Here is a 22,823-nt window from a genome sequence, read left to right as displayed (position 1 = left end):
AAGCAAGTGACATTCAATAATTCTGGAATTCCAGAACATTTCCCAAAAGTAATATTTCAAACGACTCTGAATGCCTCCCGATTATCAACAGAAGAAAAAAAAATTTGTAAGTATCAAGCGGACAAAATCACCATCTCCCCCCCCCCTCCCACCTTTACTTAAGACATCAACACACCAGAACAAAAAATTTGATTGGCACTCAAACACATGTAAATGTGATATACACCAAAGTAGAAAAACCGAGGAGAGCACATTTTGCAGTAATTTAACCCCACTACCGTCGGTGGTAAACTTGCACTGCGTCAGGGGAAAGTCTTAGGAACAAGGGTGCACCTTTAGACATAAAAAGTGAGTACATATGATAAATACAGAAACCAGAAAGCTGTATATATTTGGAAAGCTCTTTGAAAAAGCTATAACATAGGCTTAAAATTTTTTTCGGATTTCGACATTTACAATCTGCCAGAAATTTCAGAAACTGCCGAGGATCCGACACAGTCATTTCCATTGACTTGCAGAGTCTTGGCTGTCATTCTAAGATAAATAATGGACAATCTTTTGTGTTCCTCTGGCTTACAAAGAATTCCAATAACTACAGGAAGTCCTTCTTTTCAAAATTAGTGCACTTTCATTCAGCATTAGTATTTCAGGGGTTCATGTAGACCATTTTCAGAGTTACAGTCTGATGGCAAAGAAAAAGCCAATCTCATCGTCACTTGCCCGTAATTGGATTAACAGTGCATAATTTAAAGACATCTGATTACTGAATCTTTGTTGTTCATATTAAGGATACTCACAGGTTATAGTGATCTTGATTATACTATACAAAGTCAAAGACGTAAGACTCTTATGATCCTTCAGATAATAAAATTAATATTAGTAGGCTACTCACTAGCTGTAATACAATTGAAAATAGTCAACCAATCCAAGGTAAGACTTATAACAATTAGGTCATAAGCCAATCCTCTGTAAGGAGTACAAAGGCAAGCAATATTTTTATTTCAAGGCATACACAAAAAAGAAAAGGGAAAAAAGAATGCTAACTAAAAAGTCAATAAAAGACTGTATGTCTGTATAAGAATTTTGATAAAAAAAACAAAATTCAGAAATGACAATCTCCCAATACACAAACATCATAGAAAGTTTCAACTGTCCTCGGGCAGAATATAAAAAAGAAAAAAAAACCCAAAAACAACTGGAGTATTACATCTAGTCAACTAACTAAATTAACAAAATGATGGGGTACAATACCTACTAGAGTAAATACAGCTAAATAATGACCTCACTATACAGTGATAGCAATTTAGTAGGAGTCAGTTTCATTTCAGCCAAAAACTTCATCAAATCTTTCCTCTATGATGAAAACCTCAAATACAAAATCTTTCATACACTCGCAGCCGTAGAAATATAAACTGCCAAAAATGGCACTTCCAAAATATATGTATCACCTTCCTCTGCGGCTGTGGCGGCCATTGTCTGGAGGGTCAATGTCGCTTTCTGTGTAGAAATTTCCCTCACCGTAGTTTTGTCCCAAGACTTCACAAGTTGACAATCGGAAGCTGTGGAAACAATAAAATTAATGAAAGGAACAACTCAATTTTGTATAGAAACTGACTTTCTCAAGAATAATAAATTATAACAAAAAATTAATGCTTCTACGGTGACTGCCATTGCAGGACACACAAACACCACAGAGGACACACTGCCAGAGGTCACCTTCCCCACAACATGTAAGTCACAAACATCAATGTCTGTGGTGTAGTAATGATAAAGTCTTTTGTCTAGCAAGCAGCAGACATGACTTCAAATTCAAAACGTGAAAGTATTTTTTCTCCAACATTAATTTCAGTCCTTCCGATCTGATTTCGCAAAGCCCAGATGGTCCCTAGTGTGTGGTGAGGAAGAGGAAGCAGCCTGCCTCTCAATTAAAATAGCCAAATTGAGGTTATGCAAAGGAGGTGTAGAACTTAAAAACAAATCAAATTATGTCCAAACCAGACAAAAGAAAACAAGGCCCTGAGATCTTCAGCTCAAGACAAAGGTGTAACGTTGAATCTATTTGCTGAGCGTGAGATACATTGGTGCTCAAAAAAAAATGTTCAAAACAGGACAGAAACTTTATGTTTCAAAATTCACAGAGCCCACATCGTAAGGGTGCCATACACATACAGACCTTGCTGCCAGCCTGGCGTAAGATTTGAACTACTGGGATTTAAAAATTGAGCAATGTGAGGGATTTTCTGAGACTGTGCTGTGGACAAAATAATGTGATTTCCCTATTGCGAAATAAATCCAAAAAATACAAATGTGGCCAATTAATACGTATTCATCTTGGGTAACACAGGTGGTTCACATTATAACAGGATAACTTAACTTTCAAAGAAATATAGAGAAAAAAGGAAGAAAAACAAAACCATTGTAAGAAAGAGGAATAATATCAAGATCACTTCCTACTTCAATTTCCTTGTCCGCTGGCTCAAAGCCAAGAACTCTGCCGAAGAAATAGAACTCTCCATCCAGGGAGGTCTGAATATTTTCAGCCTTCCGAAATCCGTGCTGCTCTCCTGAAATCACATTTGATTCAAAATATGACAAAAGTTGCACAATAAAGCAACAAGAAGTAGGACAAAAGAATGTGACTAAAAAATCATAAGCAAATAATGTCATATAACCCACAAAAAAATTACTCGATAGGAAATAATTGTTAACTATTCTGCATTTAAAATATCATTAAAATGATCTTTATTGAAGATATTACACTGAAAGAATTATGCCAGACACAAAGTTTTGACAATTGTTAGTTTCTTCAAGACTGTTACAGACTTTCTGTGAGACCAAAGGCTCTTGCAAATTTAGTCTTTCAAAAGGGGAGGCAGAGTCATTGTATTTCTGATCTCAGAAATACTGATGTCATCGTTGATGCAAATATTTGTGTCAGAAGATGAAGAATACAAAGACACAGTATCATAGTTCTTGCTAGAATTACTACCATTGTTACTTAGACATCTATTGTCACTTTTTCTGAGTTCCTTTTCACATAAATTGAGGTTCGCTGAAAAATAATTCCAACAGACGCTCATAATTATGGCTTCACCTAGTTATAGGAAGTTGATCACGAGCAAGCAAGAGGATAATTGTTGAAAAAAAACAACAACATTAACATCCTTCAGTAACATAAACTTTGCTTTTATGGCTACATGCAGTGACATTCAAAGATGTCACTCCTGTTTTCAACAACAGCAAAAGGGTTTGCTAATTTGTTTTCTTTATTATAGGATATAAAATAATCTGAGATTTCTAACTGTTGTAACACTTTGTTGGTTGGATCTGACTCCTCACAAGCTGCCGTTAACCCCTTTGCTGCCAGGGGATGTGTGTTCCTACTGTCAGCACTGATTTTCAGCTAGGTCCATTAGCCAGCACAACAGTCTCGTATCTCAGTGTCAGTAGACTTGCTGTATGCAAATTTTTCAAAATTATGAGTTAGATGGGAGATATAGGGAATGAGGAAAGGTTCACAATCAAAGACCCAGGGTCCAAAATATGTCTCGAGTGGTCGAGATCTAGACAGCGAGTCCATTAACACTGAGACATGAGACAACTGTCCAAGCTAATGAGCTTAGAAGTTAGTAGAAAATCAGCGAAGGGGTTAAAAGTGTTTGGTTTAAGCAGACTCCACAGTACATTTTTTTCGAATCTAATCTAAATTCTTGTAGCTACAATCAAAACATTACCTTGGAACAAGACGAACATGGCAGGCAGTCCTTTGGCTTTGATGGCATCATACATCATCTGAGCCTGGTTAGGGGGCACAATCTGCAGACGAGATGAAGTTTATGTACAGTACTTGAAGGATAAACTTTATTAACCCTTCAAGAGGTGAATTAATTTGCATTGTCCAGTCCCCCCGAGGTGAATTAATTTGATAAGTTGATAAAAATTAGGGTCGGTCATGAAAAATGCTTATAACGTCCTTATATTTTAAGATAGAAATATGAACCAAACATCATTGAACTGGAAATTAAGCGAAGAAAAAACAGAAAAAAACCAATATCATGCCATAGATTTAATTTGCTAGTTTGTCAGAGTGTCTGTGCCTGTGTGTTAGTCCAGATGTTGTGGTGTCAAATTTCTTCTAATCCTAGTGTCTGTGATAAAATTCAAAGCAGCCACGGACACGGAGGGTTATACATCCTCACAGTTTTGCATTGAAGCGTAGTCTTTTTCCTCTTGAATCACTACTATCCCGATAAAATGTGTTGGAACAGGTTGCAAACATTCATTTGCAGCCATTTCAGGTTCGATTACTGCTTTAGGCCTGACTGATGTAAACAAATTCCTAGACTGTTCATTTTCTATTTCAGTTCTGGGTCTAGAATCTTGTTTGGGGCAGGAAATGCTAGGAAAATCTTCATTGAAAAGAGTATAACTTAGCTTAAATCATTTCTGGTGCTTCCGTACATAAAATCGGGTCTCAAGTGCCCGAGTGCAAGATCGCGACTATAACCTCTGAGGGACAGTCGAGATACGCGACTAGTCGCGATACCCTCGCGATGGGTTGATACCCTTAATTATATATTTTTAAAAAACAGAAAAGATAAGACTTAAAGTGTGTTCTCTCAACCTAGCCTGTCTCCATAGAGACGTTTCTTTGCAAGAGTGGGTGTTGTTTTTTTTTAACTTAATCTCATCTTATTTTATTTCTCTTCTAACAAGTTGCATAACGTTGACTGAACATTTTAGTGCAACATACTCATGCTATTGGCATAACATTTATTTTACACTCTTACAAGAGCAACAAACGTACGTGTCACTTGGCCTACTTTTCACAAAAGAAAAGAAGCTCAAAAGCCTGCTGATTGACAAATGGAACACAACCATGGCACCTTTTGTGAACTGGTCTGAAGCATCACAGCCACACAAAAAAGAAAACTTGAAGAATGATGCTGACAGAGCATAAATTCATCAAGTTTGAATAAAGTAACACTTACTAATTAAAAAGGTTCACAATAGACATAAAAGATTTATTCCACATCAGTCAGTTTCAATGGTATCTCAATAGTACTCTCCAGTACTTCCACCAGCTGAAGCTGAAAAGTAAGGAACATTTTGCTGGGGGGTCTGGGGGCCTCTGCGGCCCCCACCAGAGGGGCCAAGACTGACTTGCTTGACAGCTTAATCAAAGTGAGGTGGGACCCAATAGGGCCTGGAGATATCACACAAGAATCTTACTGGAGGCGGCAACACTGAGCTGTGAATGAAAACAAATCCTGAATGCATGTTGTATGCATGTTCAACCGCTAAAATAATCGGGAAAGTATCTCATTAAATATTATTCTAAACAAACTTTAAATTTATCTTTAGATGTGAATACATGTACACAAACACAAAGCAAAGAAGCAGAGATGTCAGTTCTTTATTTAACACCAGTGTGTCTAAACTCTTTGGTGGAACATGACAATTATTAACATTTTATTTCACATTCGGCTGTTTTTGTCTAGCATTTCGCGGGCAGGAGCCGGTGTCATAAACAAGGTCATGATCTGATTATAGGACAGTAAAAAGTCGAGGAAAAAAAACAAGAACTCGCAGCAGTCAAGATATTATTAGGAGTTAGTGCTCCTCACATCTGTGAGGTAAACTCGACCGGTGTAATAGTTAGCTTTCATAATCAGTGCTTGTGACTGCTTATGACTGTGGCCCTAAAGGGGTGAACAGGGTATATGTGGCAATGAAACAGTTTTGAGAGCTGTATACATGTTCCCTTCAGCTCTTTTGGTAGACTCTTCCAGCCTCACAGTAAGCTTATTTAATCAAAGCCTGTGACTGCTCATGGAGTGACCTGATAGGGGTGAATAGGCTATTTCTGTGGCAATGAAACCGTTTTGAATGTTAGGCATACTGTTGATTGGTGATTATGAACGTCTTTTTACATAATCTAATTTACGAGGTTTACGTCTATGGGTGAATTTGACTGCGACAATGTTTCAAAATTAGGAAGGGAAGCAGTGATTATTTGATTATATAGACGCTTTGCCATTGCCCAGAAGGGTCCTGGGACAGCGTCCCGGTGGGGGCTAAGGGGGCGAAGCCCCTGAAGAAATAGAAATTTAGTACTTTTAGAGGGATGAAAATGGCATTGGGGAGCCTGTTTGAAGAGATTACCATCAACCCATACTACTTATTTTTTTCACTAAGATTTTGTCTTGTTTGGTTCTTCACCAACATATCTTCCAATTGCTGGCAATGTTTAAAAGCAGATTCCCCTTCCATTGCTACTATAATTGTATTAATTAGTCATCGCACCATTGATACAAGGCAAACCTGGGAACAATGAATAGATATGTACCTTCACAATACAGTTACCCAGCATATAGGCCTTCCCTAATTTTCATGTCTGAATGTCGCATGTCACAACCTCGTAGCAGCACTTCGAATTTTTCTTGATTTTAGTAGTTTTAGCACAAATTTCTTTCATCGCTGCCCTTATTGCGTTCCCGAGCCGTAGAATCTTCGCACTGATAATTTCTCTAGATCTAGACAATAAATTTGCAAAAAAGTTTCTCTCTGACAGTAATTTTCTGTCTAAGATCACAAGTCAATATACTTGATCAACATGCAGATTTTCCAACCCGGCAACAATCCGAAGATAGACAGACGGAATGAGGGAATGATAGAAAGGAGGAAAGAGGCACAAAAAGTTCGCCAGATTTTGATCAATCTGCAAGTAAAATATGTACTGCCGACCAACCCGCAATTAATGCATGGGACATAGCGGAATATTGGCCGATGGCAGGAAATGCGCAATCGGGCAGGTTTCTATAACATAAACTATTGCTGAGAGAATTACCGTAAATATCTGTAACTTATACAAGATGATATGAAGGCGAGTACGGATCTTTTGCTACAGAATTTCGGTAGTCCTACGCTGTCGCAGATTTTTACAGAGGGAGTTGATAATGATGGAGGAACAAATGATGGAGGAACAAGTACGGAACTAGCAGAAAGTACGGATTTCCGTAAAAATACGGAAGCGTGTAAGCACTGACTCTCACTCAGAATTGCACTATCGGCATTTGTGCTGTAGTGGTTTGGCACTTTGCCATCACAAGCAGGAGACTCAAGTTTGATTCCCATATGGGGGGGGGGATTTTTATTTGGTATCGCGGTCTTTCTGTTGAGTTGTATCCCTCTCAGCCTGTGTTGGTCCTGACAGGCTGAATCGAAGCCTAAATTGTGTCAATAGGGGTGTAAAACACTTATATCTTAAAAAAGACAAACAGAAAACCTTAAAATCCTGTCACAATAAATCCATTACCTTGTCTTCATCTCCTTGAAAAAATCCTACGGCGCAGTTGATTCTGTCAAGAAAATGAATCGGTGACCTCTCTCGACAGATTTCTCGGCCTCCCTTGTCCAGCGGTGCCAGAAGGGTGTCCAGGTAACGGCTCTCAAATTTATGAGTCTCCTCCATTAGCGCTTCAAGGTCACTGACGCCAAAATGGCTGACTCCTGGGAAGTATCGGAGACATACACTGAATAACACAGCAAGACATTGGGACAAAATGACAAAAGAGGTTCATCATAAGGTGTTAACCCTTAGAGTGCTGATCGCGACCACGGTCCGAACTTCCGTAAAGTGCTGATTGGTGAGGTCGCGATAGACATTGGCATAGTATAACGCGATGTACGAAAAGAACGAAGTACTAATTTTTATACTGCTGGCTGGTAGGCTACGCAGAATTGATTTCGCTCGCCATTTTTCTTGTCACAGGGTTCGATCGAGTTGCGAGGAGTTTTTAGTTTCACGTCGAAGTCGAGTGACAGTGAAGTTGGAAAATTCGCGATTGCGACCCGCGACAAACATGAAAATAGTGTCGCATCAGATTCAAATGAAGATGTTTCGCGTATTTTCCTTGAATCGGAAGATGATTTCGAGGGCAAACACTTTGTGGAATATAATGTAGGCCTACGAAGCATCTAGACTCTGGTCTAGATCTAGATATCTAATGTACTGGCAGTTTTTATTCAGTCATTTCCAACACCACTACCACAACAATAACAGCAAAAAATACTTTTTGCTTCACATATTCATAAAGAACTTTCAATATTCTAAAACTTTTATTTTAACCTAATTAGAAATTTTGACAAATAAAAAAGTTATTAGCAAAAAAAAGCGTACATGCGAATCTGGCGTTTTTCCAAAATAAATTCAGCACAGAGGGAAAATATAAGGGGAAAGAAGTCAGCACTCTAAGGGTTAATACAACATCCTAAAATGTTTGCAGTGGAATGAAGTTTTAAATCATTGTCCATGTTACGACTGAAATAAAAAAAAAAAAATTCAATACATGTTTTAAAAGGGCTACTCACTTCTCCTGGACACACTCCTCATTTTGCAAAAGCCCAAACAATGAGGCCATAAAAAAACAGAAAAGAAATCTCCCAAAAACTACAGCTTGTATATTACCACAGGGGGCTAAGTGTTAGTATAGAAAGCAAGATGTAAACTCCATTTATCGTCTTTGTTACTGTTCAAAAGCTTGAAGCACTTTTTAACCAAAGGAGGAACATTAGTCTAATATTTGAGAACACCAAGGAATATGACTGCATGTCAACTGATATGATAAATGTAAAAAAAACCCAACCCATTGTCATCATCAACAAAACTGACAAACTTCCATGCGCTATACTTCAAGACAGGTATTTGAACCATCACTGACCAACTTTGAAAACATTCGTAAAAGTGAGGCAAGCCAAGGTCGTATAGCCTCCAGCAGACCGTCCATCGATGCAAGTTCGTGCCGGGTCAGCCAGTTTTTTGTTTACCAAGTAGTCCACTCCAGTACGACAGTCGTCTATGTCCAATACACCCCACCTAGCAAGGAGGTGAAAAACAACCATAAAGACTACTGCAACGTGTGACAAACTTTACATCATTTCTCTAAGAAATGCGGAACTTTTGATAACATATTTTGCCTACCCCCAAAACCTACAGTTAGAAAATGTAACTGGGCTCACAGTTGTGAGAGAACATTTTTAAAAATTTCATACCCCGGTTCAAGCTTATTTATAAAAGCATACTAGATTTTTTAACATTCATATGCATAGCTGATCTGACAAAATCAATCAAAATCTTGAACTAAAAAGTATAAATAAACTTTCATTAACTCAAATGAACTAAAGATCCAGAAAAAGCACAAAAATAAAAACATTCAGTTCAAGGTAACTAAACAATAAAAAGTAAACTCCCCCCCCCCAAAAAAAAACAGCACAAAAGAAATAGAAGTTGGATATAGAAAGCCTTGTGATTCAAACTCACTGTCCCCTCAGCCTGTTCCTGTAGAGTTTTCCATAGCCTGTGCTGCCCCTGTAGTCCACACAGAGCACAGCAAAGCCTCGGGTGGTGAAGTACTGGATCTTCAGGTCCAGAGCACTGAAGAAAGCTCCAGTGGGACCTCCATGAGCCCGAACCAGCACGGGAGGGAGCTCATCTGTGAGAAAGATAACCGACTATGTATCAACCACAATAATATCAGTCAGACCACATAAAAACATCTTGAAATTCAACATAAAATAAAAAAGTATAGAATTCCAACTATTTTTCAGTTTTGCCTTGGTGAGCAGGTTCTGGTTAGCTTGAAGAGCTATCATTATTGAATTGTAAGAGAACCTAGGAAAACATTTACATGACTAAGAATCCTTTAGGAACTAAAACTACAATTGAAGAACATTGTGAACTTAGTTCGGTTCTCTAAAGCAACTAACCCCCCCCCCCCTGCACTCTTCAACCTCCTCCTCAAACACCCACCGCCCCCCCCCCACTCAACTTTTTCCACACAGCACACTCACCTGGCTTTCCAATGAAGTCCTTGTTCTTTGGTTTGTAGAGCAATCCGTGGCACGTCTCGCCTTGTGAGGTTGGCCAGCTGATCCTTTGGGGTATGCTGAAATGAGCGCTGTCCACAGGGGGAGACATGGACACACAAATGACCGTCACCTGGACATAGGTTACAAGCTGGTAGTTACTGCTGCCACTCCATCAGCTGCAGTTCAGAGTTTAAAACTGTACTCGACCTAAAATTGGCCACTTCCAAAGCAGAGTAATAAGCCTCATGTTCAAGGTATACAAGGCAGAGAGACCTTTCCCACCGTTCTCAGGTTCAAACCTAAGTACTTCCAATCTTTGCAAGGGAAAGGACTGGCTGAGTCTGATTTACTATATGTTTCTAAGCAATTTGGAACCTCAGTCTAGTAGAAACCTATGTATAATTTTATTTATGCAAGTAGCAGCTTTCTTATATGCAATGTTTGTTGGGATAATAGTTTGAGAAAAAAAAAAAAAATTAAGAATCACATCTTTGAAAGTGTACGGAGCAGACCTCTTCCTGTGTCCCCACATGTTCAAGGGTTTTATAGGAGAACGATAAAAAGTTTTGCTACAAAAACAAAAGTGTATTTTAAATCAGAAAAGCTCTTGGGACACTAATAGATTTTCATGCAGCTTAGAAATATAGGAAAAAATTAAAGTAAATCCAAAACTGACAATTGGTATTAACATGATAAAAGACATTATATATCAACAAGCTTGAGGCTAGGAGTTAATGATCAGCAGCCACAAAGCAAGTTGAAATACAAGCACTCACTAGTTTAACTCTTTATCCCCGAGGGGGGTAAACCCACTACGCCGGTGGCCTTTTTTGGTGCTATATCTTAAAATGACAAAAACGTCATTAAATGGGTCATTAAATCCAAACTAGCAAACCTATTGTGATAGTTCTCCATCTAATGAATCAACTTCCGGTATAAGAGACCTGTTTTAGTAATTGCCGAAGAGTAATTTGCTGTCGAAGTCGTTACAAAGGAATGCGCCTGAGCTGCTGTCAGTGGCTCACCGGCAGATGGGTTCCAACCGCAAGCCTTCGGGAGCGGCTTGCCGGAGATAAAGAGTTGAGAACAAATAACCTTGTGACAATCAGGAATTAATTCTTTATCTCGCAGACAGGGTAAACCCACTACGTCGGGGCCCTCTTTTGGTACGAAATTAAAAAGTGACATATACTTCATTAAATTAGTAATTAAATCAAAACATGTGAGCCTATTTTGATAGTTTTTCATCTAATGAATAAACTCCCGGCAAAAGAGGCCAGTTTTCGGCACTTGCTGAAAAGTAATTTGACTTCAAATTGGATGTAAAGGAATGTGCCAGAGCCGCTACCAGTGGCTCACCAGCATAGAAGTTCCCGCCACAAGCCGCTGGGAAAGGCTTGCCTGAGATAAGGAGTTATCAGACTTTTTTTTTTTTAAATGTTTCTTGTAAGTGTTTTATGGCGGTCGCAACTGCTTAAGGTCATATGACCGAGTGGGACACATTAAACATTTTCAGTTGGCAGGAAATTTTGAATTTTACCCGGATGGCCGCCGAAGCCTACTCTATTCGATTTTGGACCACCAAGGGATCTTTAACTTGCGCGATATGCACATGAGACCTCCAAGATTTTTCACCCTTATCCGAGGAGGCTAGGTGTAGATCCTTCCTACGATAAGATCAGGGATGTGGCTGAAAGACAGCAGTAAGAAGGAACCAAGGAATAGCAGTAGAAAGGCTGCAGAAAGGGTCAGGAGCCCAGAGGAGGGGGCAAAGGAGGTGAGGGGGGCGGGGGCAGAAAGTGGAGACGAAAGCAGACGACAATAAATTGCCACAGAGCAGGAAAGGAGGTGAAAGGAGACAATTTAGAGAAAAAAAAATTTCCGTCACCATCCGGGCTCAAACCTGGGACCTATTGAAAGAGAGGCGAACACCTAAACCTCTAAACCATGAGAGCCCCCTGACACACTTATCAACACTTGGCAGTCACTTGGCGCAATAATGTGCCGGTGAAAATTATCCGTTCCGGTCACCTGGCGCACTTCTGCACCAGACCCAAGAAGTCCGTTGCAGTCGCTCTCCTGGCTGGGTGACCAGTTGGGGTTTTTTGGATGCTGGTTGAGTGACTGTAAAGTGTTAAAAAGGGAACACCTATAGATGTCATTTGACTCCACCCACCTCCAAAGTCTTGACATCCACCCTGATCACTTGTGGGAACTTGGTCGGGCTGGAGACAATCATGTACAAGGAACCGGCCGATGTCCAGCCCATGCGGTCATGGGACTCAAACCCTGTGTCAATCTTCTGGTAGGATCCAGTTTTGGTGTCCAACATTCCAAGCTCCTGCAGCACAAAAACAGATTTCATTTCCTCCATCCAGCCAAAATCAGAAGAAAAAAATACCCCAAATGAGGCAAATTAAAGACACAATGAGGAAATAGCATTACGTACAGGAATACCTACAAGTTAAAAAGTTATATATTACAAGACACATCTTTCATCATCAGAAAATGGTAGAGGATCAGTTTTACCAGTCTGTGAGAATAATCAGTCCCACCAAATTTGAGGAAAGAGCGCAAGGGCGATTCTCGAAAGTTTTCCATATGAGGAGCTAATTATTGACTTACAAAATTAAGAAATACCACCACAACCACTCCATCCTCATCACAGATCAGTCTAAATTTAACAAAACCCAACAGAATACGTTACCGATTTGAAAGAAGTAGCAATCCTAGAGCCTCCATTAGGCTCTTGCACGTAGGAAGTACGACCAAACTGCCACTGTGGTCCACCTATCTCCGCCTCCACTGGTCGCAGATTGACATGACCTGACGAGGTCACATGGTACAGATTCCACCAGTTGGTCTGATCTCCGATGTACAGCAGTTCGTTGTTGGCAGTCCAACTGGGCAACAACACACTGAGGTCTTGACCAGAGGCATCTGTACCTCCCGCTACCTAAGGACAGGAGAAGATACTTTACAATAGAGATATAAAAAAATTTTTATCTCAAAAGTCAAACAAAATGAAAAAAAAATACAACAAATATACCACGAAACTTTAAAAATCTTTTTTGGTTTTAATCTTATTTCATTTTGATTTGGTTACAAATTAAAAATGTGTCACGACGTGATAGAATCAGGCGCTTGTCAATTCTTTGGCTTATGGAGTTATAAGTATCATCTTAAAATTTGTTTATTTGCCTTGCTTTTGATGAAAAAGATACCTAATTATTTTGGATACAAGTCGAGATATTGTCGATTGCACGAGGCGGGTTCACCTGGTTTCAGAGGTAAAATTAGCGAATAAATGGCTGCTAAAGTTTAGTTATTTACTTAGCTTGAGAGCCTGTGGAAACCAAAAATTTACATCTTTTATGCTTTTAATCAATTTTTTCCAGTAAAATCTACATGGAAATGCATTTTTAAAGGGCATAAAAGGTGTTGAGCCCCCCTCCCAAAAAAAAATTGGATAAAAATCACCAAACCTGTGGAAAAATACCTGTTTCTCCACTTTCATTATTTTGACAAGTGCCTGATTTCACAATGCTGCCTCACACTCACAAACAACAATTTTAAGCCTAACCAATATTAAACATAACAAATTCTGAAGGAATCAAAAAGTAAAAATCTTAAAGACCACTTGTAACCACTTGGGAACTACTAAAAACACACACACAAAAAATGAAAATTTGTAGTACCCTTCGTCTCAGATAATACGCATAAATTTAAAAACATGGTCTTAAACACAATCAAATCTAAACGACCCACAAGTAGCAATCATTTTTGCACACAATATTAACTCGGTGGATGTGATGTCAAGGGACAGGACTCTTATCTTTACTGTGGGGACAAGATAATCAAAGGAGTAGCATGCCCTTGGATGACCTCACAAGGAGCCGCGGGGAAAAAAGGCAGAGATGGTCTGAGAGACACTCACTGAAAGAGTCGGACACAGAACCACGACCAGGAAACATCTATCCTAGACCGGGGGCCCCCTGACAGACCCGACTCATCGGACCGCCAGGTAACTTTATATGTAAACATCATGTTGACATGTGGTGTGGGTGTTCATGGTTCAAATCCTCAAAGCAGCATTCTTGAACTTTGATTACTTTGTGAGTTATAAGGCTCCCAGTCCACTTTGGTCTGTCTAATGAGAGATGGAAACTTCATTCAGAGGTAATCCCCTCCCAAATAATCTATCAGTGAAGAAGGAGACAATAAACTAATATAGTTACTGAAACTTATTTCTCGGAGTACAGTCTCCACAACATTCAATTCCAGGGCTTTGTACAACAATCTGTACCTTGACAGCAGAACCAGGCACAATCTCATCTCCACTGGCAGACAACTCAGCTGTCCAGACCTCTGTGCTATCCCAGGGCTGCAAGTAAAAGATATGTTTAGTGAGTCATGGGAGGAGATAAATTGAAAACAATATTGCAAAACCTAGCAATGGAAAGAGACAACAGTATCATAACATAAATATTAACTGTCTCTAAACAGAAAACTAAAGTATTCTACAAACTAATTTTCATTCTATAAGTATTTGTGAAAAGTACAGATAGCAAAGAAAAGCAAACTAAATCAGCACTTATATTAGCATAAGTGGGACATTAGCAAGAAATGACAAAAATTTTGGCAGGATACATTTCACAACAGAATGAATAGTAAAGAACTAAACGATGGAGGGACCATACAATAGTTACCCTGCTATAACTATGTTGGTCTAAAATTTTTTATCAAAGACGAAACAGCAATCATAATGACAAAAGAAGTCAGACAGACTAAATTTGCAAAAATGCCGAACTAAGAGTAAAAAGGGATATGGTGATCTTAGAATTGATAGATGTTTTGTTTTCAAAATAAAAGAAGATAAGACATGTCATAAATAATGAATGTCCTGATAAAATTGTGATGTTGTATCATGGGTCCTTTAACAACAGGATGCTGATACAATGGTATATGTTAGCCAAAAGCACAGTCCAAAAAAAAAACCAAAACGGAGGGATGTCATACCATATTCGGGTGGTACCACTGGACCCAAGCAATCTTTTTGCCATCTGGTGACACTCTTGGACATGAATAGAAATCAGCTCCTTTGACCTGAGGAGAATAATTTTAAAAAAGAATGTAGGTGTTTTTGTGTTTCAATCGACCCAATTTAGATCATTTAGGAAGTGGGCTTCAACTTCCACCCGTCAGGGCCAATCACAGCAGAGAGAGATAGATTATCGTACCAGAACAACTGCAACGTTTGATAAAAATTGTCCCCATGTGGGAATCAAACAAGTCTTCTGTGTGCAACAAAGAAGTACCTTATCACTACACCACAGATGCCCACTGGGGACATGAACATATGTAAATCAAATCTGTAACATGAACAGACCGGGCAAAATGTTAACTTATCATCCAAACTCGTAGTTAATATAAGTTACAGTTCTAGAAAAAAACTTTTAATGAAATCTGTTTAACCCACAGGGAAGACCTATTGAGCTATTATTTTCATGTAACAAAGGTTTTGGTGAAGCTTATCAGAGCCACTTAACACTTTTTCTTTTCTCCACACCCCATGCACTCCTCAACATGAAGGGGTCGTGTGAAGTATGAGTTTAAAACCCCTAATGACATTATAAGGTCAATTACGAAGTAGGACCTCAAAAATTAAAGTCAGTCTCCGATACAACACAGCCAAGTGGGTGAAAATAGAACTTCCTGAACAGCCAAAATATAAACATACCCTATTGAGAATTCGAACCAGGATCATCCGCGCTGTAGTTCAGAATGAAACTTGCGGAGCTATTGAAGCTCCCATGAAGGGATCTAAAGACCTGAGAGTTTTCCATTTGGGAGTCTTGTACGCTTGGGGGAGGGGGGGGGGGGGGGTGACAGGTTCAAATGTTCAAGAAACCTTCATTTCGGGGGTTAACCTTCCATGGCCTTCACCACATGACCATCAATAGTTGCATGGGAATACAATCTTCACCATTAACAAGTAAAAGTTTGAGGATCCAACCCACCTAAAACCAATAATGCTCATCCCTCCTGGAATACTTTTTCATTTCGACATGAGGCCCTGATGGAAGACTGAGAGCTGTTTGTAAAAACAATATAAACAAAGTGAAATGAGATATGAAATTGCAACAACAACAAAAAAACCCAAAAAAAACACTGGCATGACCCTCACCAAAACTGACTGCTTCTTGGAAGCTGGATCAATGGCCACCAAGGTGTTCTCAGGTTCCTTGGCACCTTGTTTCACAACTTCATGGTCCTCTCTCACATAGAAAATACGGGACTTCTGTATACATAAGAAAATTACACGATTATTCTCAGTTATGAATGATAAAAGTTCAATACACTTTATACCATAATACTTCATGAACACGGTCTTTCACAGGACCAACCTTTGACTGCCGTACATTATTCCAATCACACAGAGACTGCTAAACAAATAAATACATACACACACATCAGGAGGTTTAGATGCTGGAACACCACAGTTTTATCATTTAAACAAATACAGGGGGGATGGATAGGACCTGTATGACGCTCCCAGCGGAAAGAGGAAAGTGCCTGATCATTACTTTAATGTAAAAATAACATCACACATAAATAACACAGAACTACCGGCAAAAAGCAGCTGATAAATGATGCTTTCTCTCTTCATCTGCCTTTGCCTCTCATTCCCTTTTACTGCCCAGAAATGACTGAAAGTCCTATTTTCCTTTTGCCCAAAAAAAAATTACCACAGAAGACGCCTTAAGCTCTCTGAACACCTTTACTAGGTGATTACAGTACTATCAGCTCCTCAAAGGGTGTCACACTTCTTCACTGCTCTTTCCCACTAAAAAAACGCGACAGAACATGCTGCAATAATTCATGACAGATTTCTATAATACATGACAGTACCTTAGGTGAGAAGAAGCCATCAGCGTAGCGAAAGCTTTTGGAGGTGTCCGTGAGAGGTTCTGGAGTAGCTGTGGGACTTGTCTGCTTGTACAGAGCTTGGTCCTTGAAGTTGGAGAAGTAGACCACACCCTGGTACACAATGAAGTCTCCTCCTGAAACACACACACGCACATAGCAGTCTAAAGTGACTGAAGAAAACTATGTTTTTGAGCAGAAAAGCATTAATTCTTTTAGGACCTTATACACTTCTCCAGTTCATCCAACAAAAGCAAAGCCATGACCTCAACAAAAAAGCAGTACACATACATGAAATATATTTCACATCAATTTAAGGGGATGAGGTGGGGGATGGGGGTTAGGTATTGAGGGGTTTTATAAATATAAACAGAAAACTGAACTTTCATCAAATTCTACATGACATGGGACAGGTGACACTGGCAGTGGAGTGATTGATCCTCAGTAAACCATTATGCAGGTACTTTATCCGATCCAGTACTAGCCCTTCAGCCTGACGCAGGGACAAAATGTCCAAAAGACTGCGCAAATTCAAACATCAAAAATTTAAAGTCTTTGACATAGTCTGTAACCATAATACTCAGCAGCTGTCAGCAAAAAGACTAGGTATTTATAAGCATACCTCCATATTCATGAACTGTTGTCCGAGCGTTAAACTCCTTGGGTGTCCACTGGACAATGTTTCCGGCAGCATCAGAGGAACAAATGACATATCGTCCACCCTCGTCAGCGTGAATCTCATTCCAGTAAGCATTGTCTGAAGTGATAATTTTTAAAATGAGACATATTATATACTTTATTGAAAGCCCTTAGAGGAGAAATTGACATAATACATTTCACTCACCAAAGTTTGAGACAAAGAATAAATATAATATATTAACATATCGATATTGGCGTATATTATTCTGCCCCTCAAAACGTGACAGTAAAATTACTTAACTAATGAATGAAATGAAATACCATTTTCAGGGGACCTGGATAGAACTGAGAATAAAAATTCTTTCAAACAAGTGATAGCTGGCCACCACTGTACAGCCTTATTTTTTAGGTATGTTTATCTTTTCTTGCTTGGGAACACACTCATAGAAATGACCCACACAACAGAGTTTCATCGACATACTGGCATTATTGTGAGCCTGAGTTCACTGATGACTAGGCCACTAAAGCCCCTAAAAGAGATTCTAAATAACTGCAAGAAATTAAGAGTCAGGAGAAATCACATACCCTGAGGATAACGCAATTTTTTTTTAGACATAGCAGTTCTAAAAGACTTGCATCAAAATAAAAAATCGACGGAAAGGAGATAAAGACCTGAAAAGTTTGGATCACTGTCAGTGCGCAGCTGCATTAAATCCACACCACTCGCTGTTGTCAGTTGGCTGGAGATGGGAGATTTCCATGTTCCGTAACCTGCTGCCGTCATCTTCAGACTTTGTTCCTTTCACTTTCACAATCAAACTGAAACAATAATAACACAGTTTGTTAGTAAAAGTAAGAACGTAGTAGTACAAGACCAGAAAGGGTTTTTCCTTAATGTTTTTAAATTTTCACCACTCTTACACATGATATGCAGGTCTATTTAGTGGACCAAATGATCACAACAATATCAATTTTTATATATACTGGTTAAGAAGGAAAAATCTGAAATTTCCATAGAGCACACAATGCTTAACACACGTAGCACATTAAAAACACATAATTAAGCAGGACAACCTCTATGTAGACAAAACTTCCTGCTTGTTGGCAAACCTATAGTTTTCTCTGGTCTCTAAACATATTCAGTCTAAAGAGGCCACATTCAAAAATAAAACTATTGATTTAAACTAAAACTAGGCAGTGTAATCTTCCAGATGTAGGTCAACATGTACCATAGGCCTATATGTTTTATTCACGCTGAATTAGGGTAATTTAAGATGACGTGAGGGAAGGACTCCAGTGTTAGAGTAGGACTAGGATCTGACGTGGGGAACCCATACCCGTACCAAAACCAGGTAGAAATTTGATGAGCAACAACTATGAAATAGATAGAGAGTTCGGGAAAGTGTTGAGGGTAGGGTTAGGGTTTGGATTTAGGATAGAGGGTTGCGGTTTTGCATTTAAAGTTAGGACTCGGGATAATCCGCTTGGCCCAACAATTATATATTTACTATCTACTAAAACTATACTACCCTACTCAGGGGTGGTTCGTTAACTGGGCAAGACCAGCAGCCCAGGCCACCTTTTGTCAGCTAAACAGAGGACATGAGAGACTGATTGATGACATTATAAGGAGTTTATTCAGTTTCAAGCAAATTCAGTCTAATATTTATCAACATTTTTAAAAATTGCCGATTTGGAAGCGCTCAAACAGACCCCAGGGGATCACTGACGTGTTGTAGCACTACAGAGATTCTTTCCACCATTTCAGTTTTTACCAAAGGTGGCTCGCACATGTTGTCACAGCTCCCTGTTACGATGTGCAACCCGGTGCGCAAAAGCCACGCGACAAGCCGGCGATTTCGTAAATTAATTGTCTACAGGACATGAGGAGGTTGCCAAATTGGCTTTTCAGTTGCTTATAATTGAAAGATAAGACTGTATTGAACAGTACATTTAGTATGTTGTATTTTATCAGTAATATCAACATTCAACCTGTCTCTAGTTACTGTCAGTGTCAGTATTATATTCACTTTGAGCATGGCTCTAATCTTTCCTGCCTTTTGAATTTTTTGCCACTCATGGTTCTGTTATGCGTTCTATTCGTTGCTTACTTCCTAATACCCGCTCAGATGCCAGGCCGGCGAAAGCCATCTTCCCCACTGATGTTACATCATAGTGAGAATTTTACCGAGGATGAGAGTGCTGGTTAGTGTGTGTGTGTGTGTGTGTGTGTGCGCGTGCATGCGTGTGTGCGTGTGTGTGGCTGTGTGTGGCTGCGGGCGTGCATGTGTGTTTGCGTGGGAGGAAGTAGTGAAGATGTAGACAGGTATCATATAAAAGGAGAGTATGTGTCTGTGTGCGTTGTGTATGTGTATGTTGTGGAGGTGGGGGGCAGGATGAAGGGTGAGCAGGGTGGTGGGGTCGATGTGAGTTACAGATAGCTGGTCAGTTCTACAGATCACAAGCCGCTCCTGACCCTACTCTACAGTCTACTTCCTACTCTTACCCCTGACTAGCCATACTAAAATGCGAAAAGACACGTAAATACGCGAAAAGACATCTGATTGTGTCCCTCCAGATTTCAGACTCATTATCAGGGTTATTTTGATCAAAATTGGGGTGATCCTTACCATCTACGGTCCCTACAAGTTTGTTTATATTCTGCCATGATGAACACCCGAGACTTTCGGATGAATGCCAGATAGGCACATGACAACCTTTCAATGTTTCATTATTTTTTGTCGCCTTACAATCATTATTATAGTAGAATATTATTAATTTTATGTAATTTATGTGAAGGACTTCCCTTACTTTATGGCGTTGGGTACCACTGTGTATAAATGGAAAATTACGTAGTTGAACGAGTCTTGCGGATTTTTGCCATGCAACCCTCTCCAAATGAATTTTTATTTTTTGGGGGGGTTAGTGTTTTACGGTGCTCGCAACTGTATAAGGTCATTATATATGAGGGCGCAGGACACCCCTCCCCCCCCCAAATTAGGACCGGTATATCATATCTTTTCGTATCTTTTCGCCGTGCATCTTTTCACATTTTAGAATGACCACCCCTGACCCATGTAAAATTACTATTGATAGGCTATTCATTACCCTTGGGGCCAAAACCGAAGATGGCCTAGATCTATGTTTTTTCTCTAATTCTATACTGGTGTTTGTTAGGGTGGTTGCTTGTTACGGGAGTCCTTTTTAAACTAGAAGCTAACCCTACATACTAGGCTAATCTTTCTCCACCAACTCTATTGTCGGATTTTTAACTTGTTTACCCGAATCCAGCAAATGTGAATAAAATATCGAAGTGACTATTTCTCAGAACATTCGGGAAAATAACCTTGAACTCTATTTCTCAGAACAGTTTCCATTCTTGAGATTTTTCGGTTATTTGCAAGATTTAGGCGACATTTTTCATTTTGCGATTCTGCGAGGACTGGGAAGACGCATCTTTTGCATCAGATTCAATTTCTAGAGGTAGAGATTTTTAAATGTCTGAAGTCTGAATATTCAGATACTTCAGTTGTGGTTGGGGCAACGTTCCCAGACTACTTCATTTGAAAATGCCTTCAAAGGACTGCGAGAAAACAAGACTGATCGACCTTGGCAGACCTATATTTTGCATTTTGATTCTAGATTTTAGTCATCCAGCATAAAATAAAATCCTTCATGTAAAAAAAAAAATCCCCCCGCCCCCCCGCGTTCACACCTTAGGCCTACACATAGTAGACGTTTACAGTCTACAGACCTACACATAGACAGTCTACAGACACACTCACACACACACTCACACACATACACACTCACACACATACACACACACGGGCCACTCCATTCGCAATTATTATCAACAAGTCTCGAGAACGGAGGAGAAATAAAGTTCTGGTTTTTTTTACTATGCACCCATCTCATGTTCACGTTTTATATATATACTTCTTTTCCAGTAGTATTTTGCATGCTTAACACGAATATGGTCTTTATTTTTGCCGCAAATCAATAGTTATTGAGCTATTGATGTGTTTGAAAATAGTAAATTTAACAATATGGGGGGTTCCATGCCCCCTTGACCTAAAAAGAATCTGGGGGGTTTCAGGGGGGCACCCCCCAATTAAACAATGATCTGATGTTTTGGCAATTCAGTTAGGTAGGTTTAATATCTTTTGCTCACTGAGCGTTAACATCATGGTTTTAGTGACCATACGTGTGTTCTACAGCAAAGTATGGATACGTAAAACTTTACCAAGTTTATTTCCCCGAACGTTCGGAGAAATAGATCTAGATCTAGACTAGTCTAGAGCAGGTTTAGAATAATTTTGCACACATTATAACTGATTATAACAGTGATAATAACATTATATAATCTGAAAGATTGTCAGTAATGTCAGACTCCTCTTCCAACTAGATCTTAGATCTAGATCTAACTTACTAAGCTACACAAAATAGATCTGCAGCAAGTAGGCCTGACATGAAATTTAATCGGCGGAAACGCCAGAACCCGTTACGTTTCTCTAGCTGAGTCAAGAGACACTCGGGCCATCGGCACTGCACTGCAGGCTAGATCTACTTAACTTTTCACTTTACTTTAAATGAGCTTTGCGTAGGAAAAGGTAGAATACAAAGCAAGTCCAGAAAACTTTGTGGGTGAAGTCTAAGAATCAAGAAGGTAAACAGAAAACAATATTTACGACAAACAGCACCGCCCGTCACAGCCGCTCCAGTAAGCCAGCCAGAAGTTAGATTGAAAATGAAAGTAGAGAACGAGAGATCCTCCCACAATACGACTTCCGGTCCTAAAATGGTTTGGTTTTTAAACTTTGAAATAGTAATATTATTTTTCCTCAGCACGCACAAGTTATCTTTGGAGTGGGCTCAAGTCCACTCGAACTACAGGTGCTTTGCCTACTCCACTCATGAACAGATAAGCGCACTCTGTAGTTTTTCTAACAAGACACCAGTATTAATATTATATCATTGGTCCAACCGCCACCTTCGTTAAAACTGATCAAGACCTCAGTTCTACACACCCACAGTGAATACCCTAATCTTACACTATAAATAATAATTATGAAGGCATTATGTAGCCCACATTATTTGTAGTAATGGCCTACAAGTTTGGTTCTGCTTGATAATTCGGACTAATTGCAATGAATCTTTTATGCAGACTTAACCTCCATAATTATGTCATGAAGTCTTCAGCAGTAGCGGGGCGGGTAGGCTTATGATATAGGCCTATGATAGGCCTATGATATTAAGAGCTTTAATCTAATGTTTATTTTTCACTAATTTTATAATAAACAATCTTCTCCTCCACCCCCGACACTCATAGCTTGAGCTAAATTACAGCGGGGTGTTCAACATACCTACCTTTTAAAAATTAATTC

The 22,823-nt window shown here is 39.4% G+C and overlaps 1 protein-coding gene across 3 annotated transcripts in view; it reads right to left on the bottom strand.

Moving 5' to 3' along the window:
* Positions 1–432: 432 nt before the first annotated feature.
* LOC101861216 (acylamino-acid-releasing enzyme) overlaps positions 433–22,823 on the bottom strand; it is a 26,181-nt gene continuing 3,790 nt past the window's right edge. For 2 of the 3 annotated variants that reach the window (XM_005101677.3, XM_005101675.3), the window contains exons 2-16: positions 18,109–18,255; positions 17,420–17,554; positions 16,783–16,934; positions 16,058–16,171; positions 14,890–14,976; positions 14,177–14,254; positions 12,578–12,826; positions 12,047–12,211; positions 9,853–10,000; positions 9,323–9,494; positions 8,724–8,878; positions 7,319–7,512; positions 3,735–3,816; positions 2,455–2,564; positions 433–1,559 (exon numbers count right to left, since the gene is read on the bottom strand). In XM_005101677.3, the coding sequence (XP_005101734.1) occupies positions 1,539–1,559; positions 2,455–2,564; positions 3,735–3,816; positions 7,319–7,512; positions 8,724–8,878; positions 9,323–9,494; positions 9,853–10,000; positions 12,047–12,211; positions 12,578–12,826; positions 14,177–14,254; positions 14,890–14,976; positions 16,058–16,171; positions 16,783–16,934; positions 17,420–17,554; positions 18,109–18,220 (1,974 nt within the window). In that variant the 5' untranslated portion in view covers positions 18,221–18,255 and the 3' untranslated portion in view covers positions 433–1,538. Of the gene's footprint in view, positions 1,560–2,454; positions 2,565–3,734; positions 3,817–7,318; positions 7,513–8,723; positions 8,879–9,322; positions 9,495–9,852; positions 10,001–12,046; positions 12,212–12,577; positions 12,827–14,176; positions 14,255–14,889; positions 14,977–16,057; positions 16,172–16,782; positions 16,935–17,419; positions 17,555–18,108; positions 18,256–22,127; positions 22,225–22,823 lie in introns of those variants that run through there. The other variant, XM_005101676.3, reaches the window with a different exon arrangement.

The sequence above is a fragment of the Aplysia californica genome, unplaced genomic scaffold (assembly GCF_000002075.1).
Source record: "Aplysia californica isolate F4 #8 unplaced genomic scaffold, AplCal3.0 scaffold00293, whole genome shotgun sequence".
NCBI classification, from domain to species: Eukaryota; Metazoa; Mollusca; class Gastropoda; order Aplysiida; family Aplysiidae; genus Aplysia; species Aplysia californica.
The sequence above is the reverse complement of the archived record's forward strand: the minus strand, read 5'-3'. Positions and strand labels throughout refer to the sequence as shown.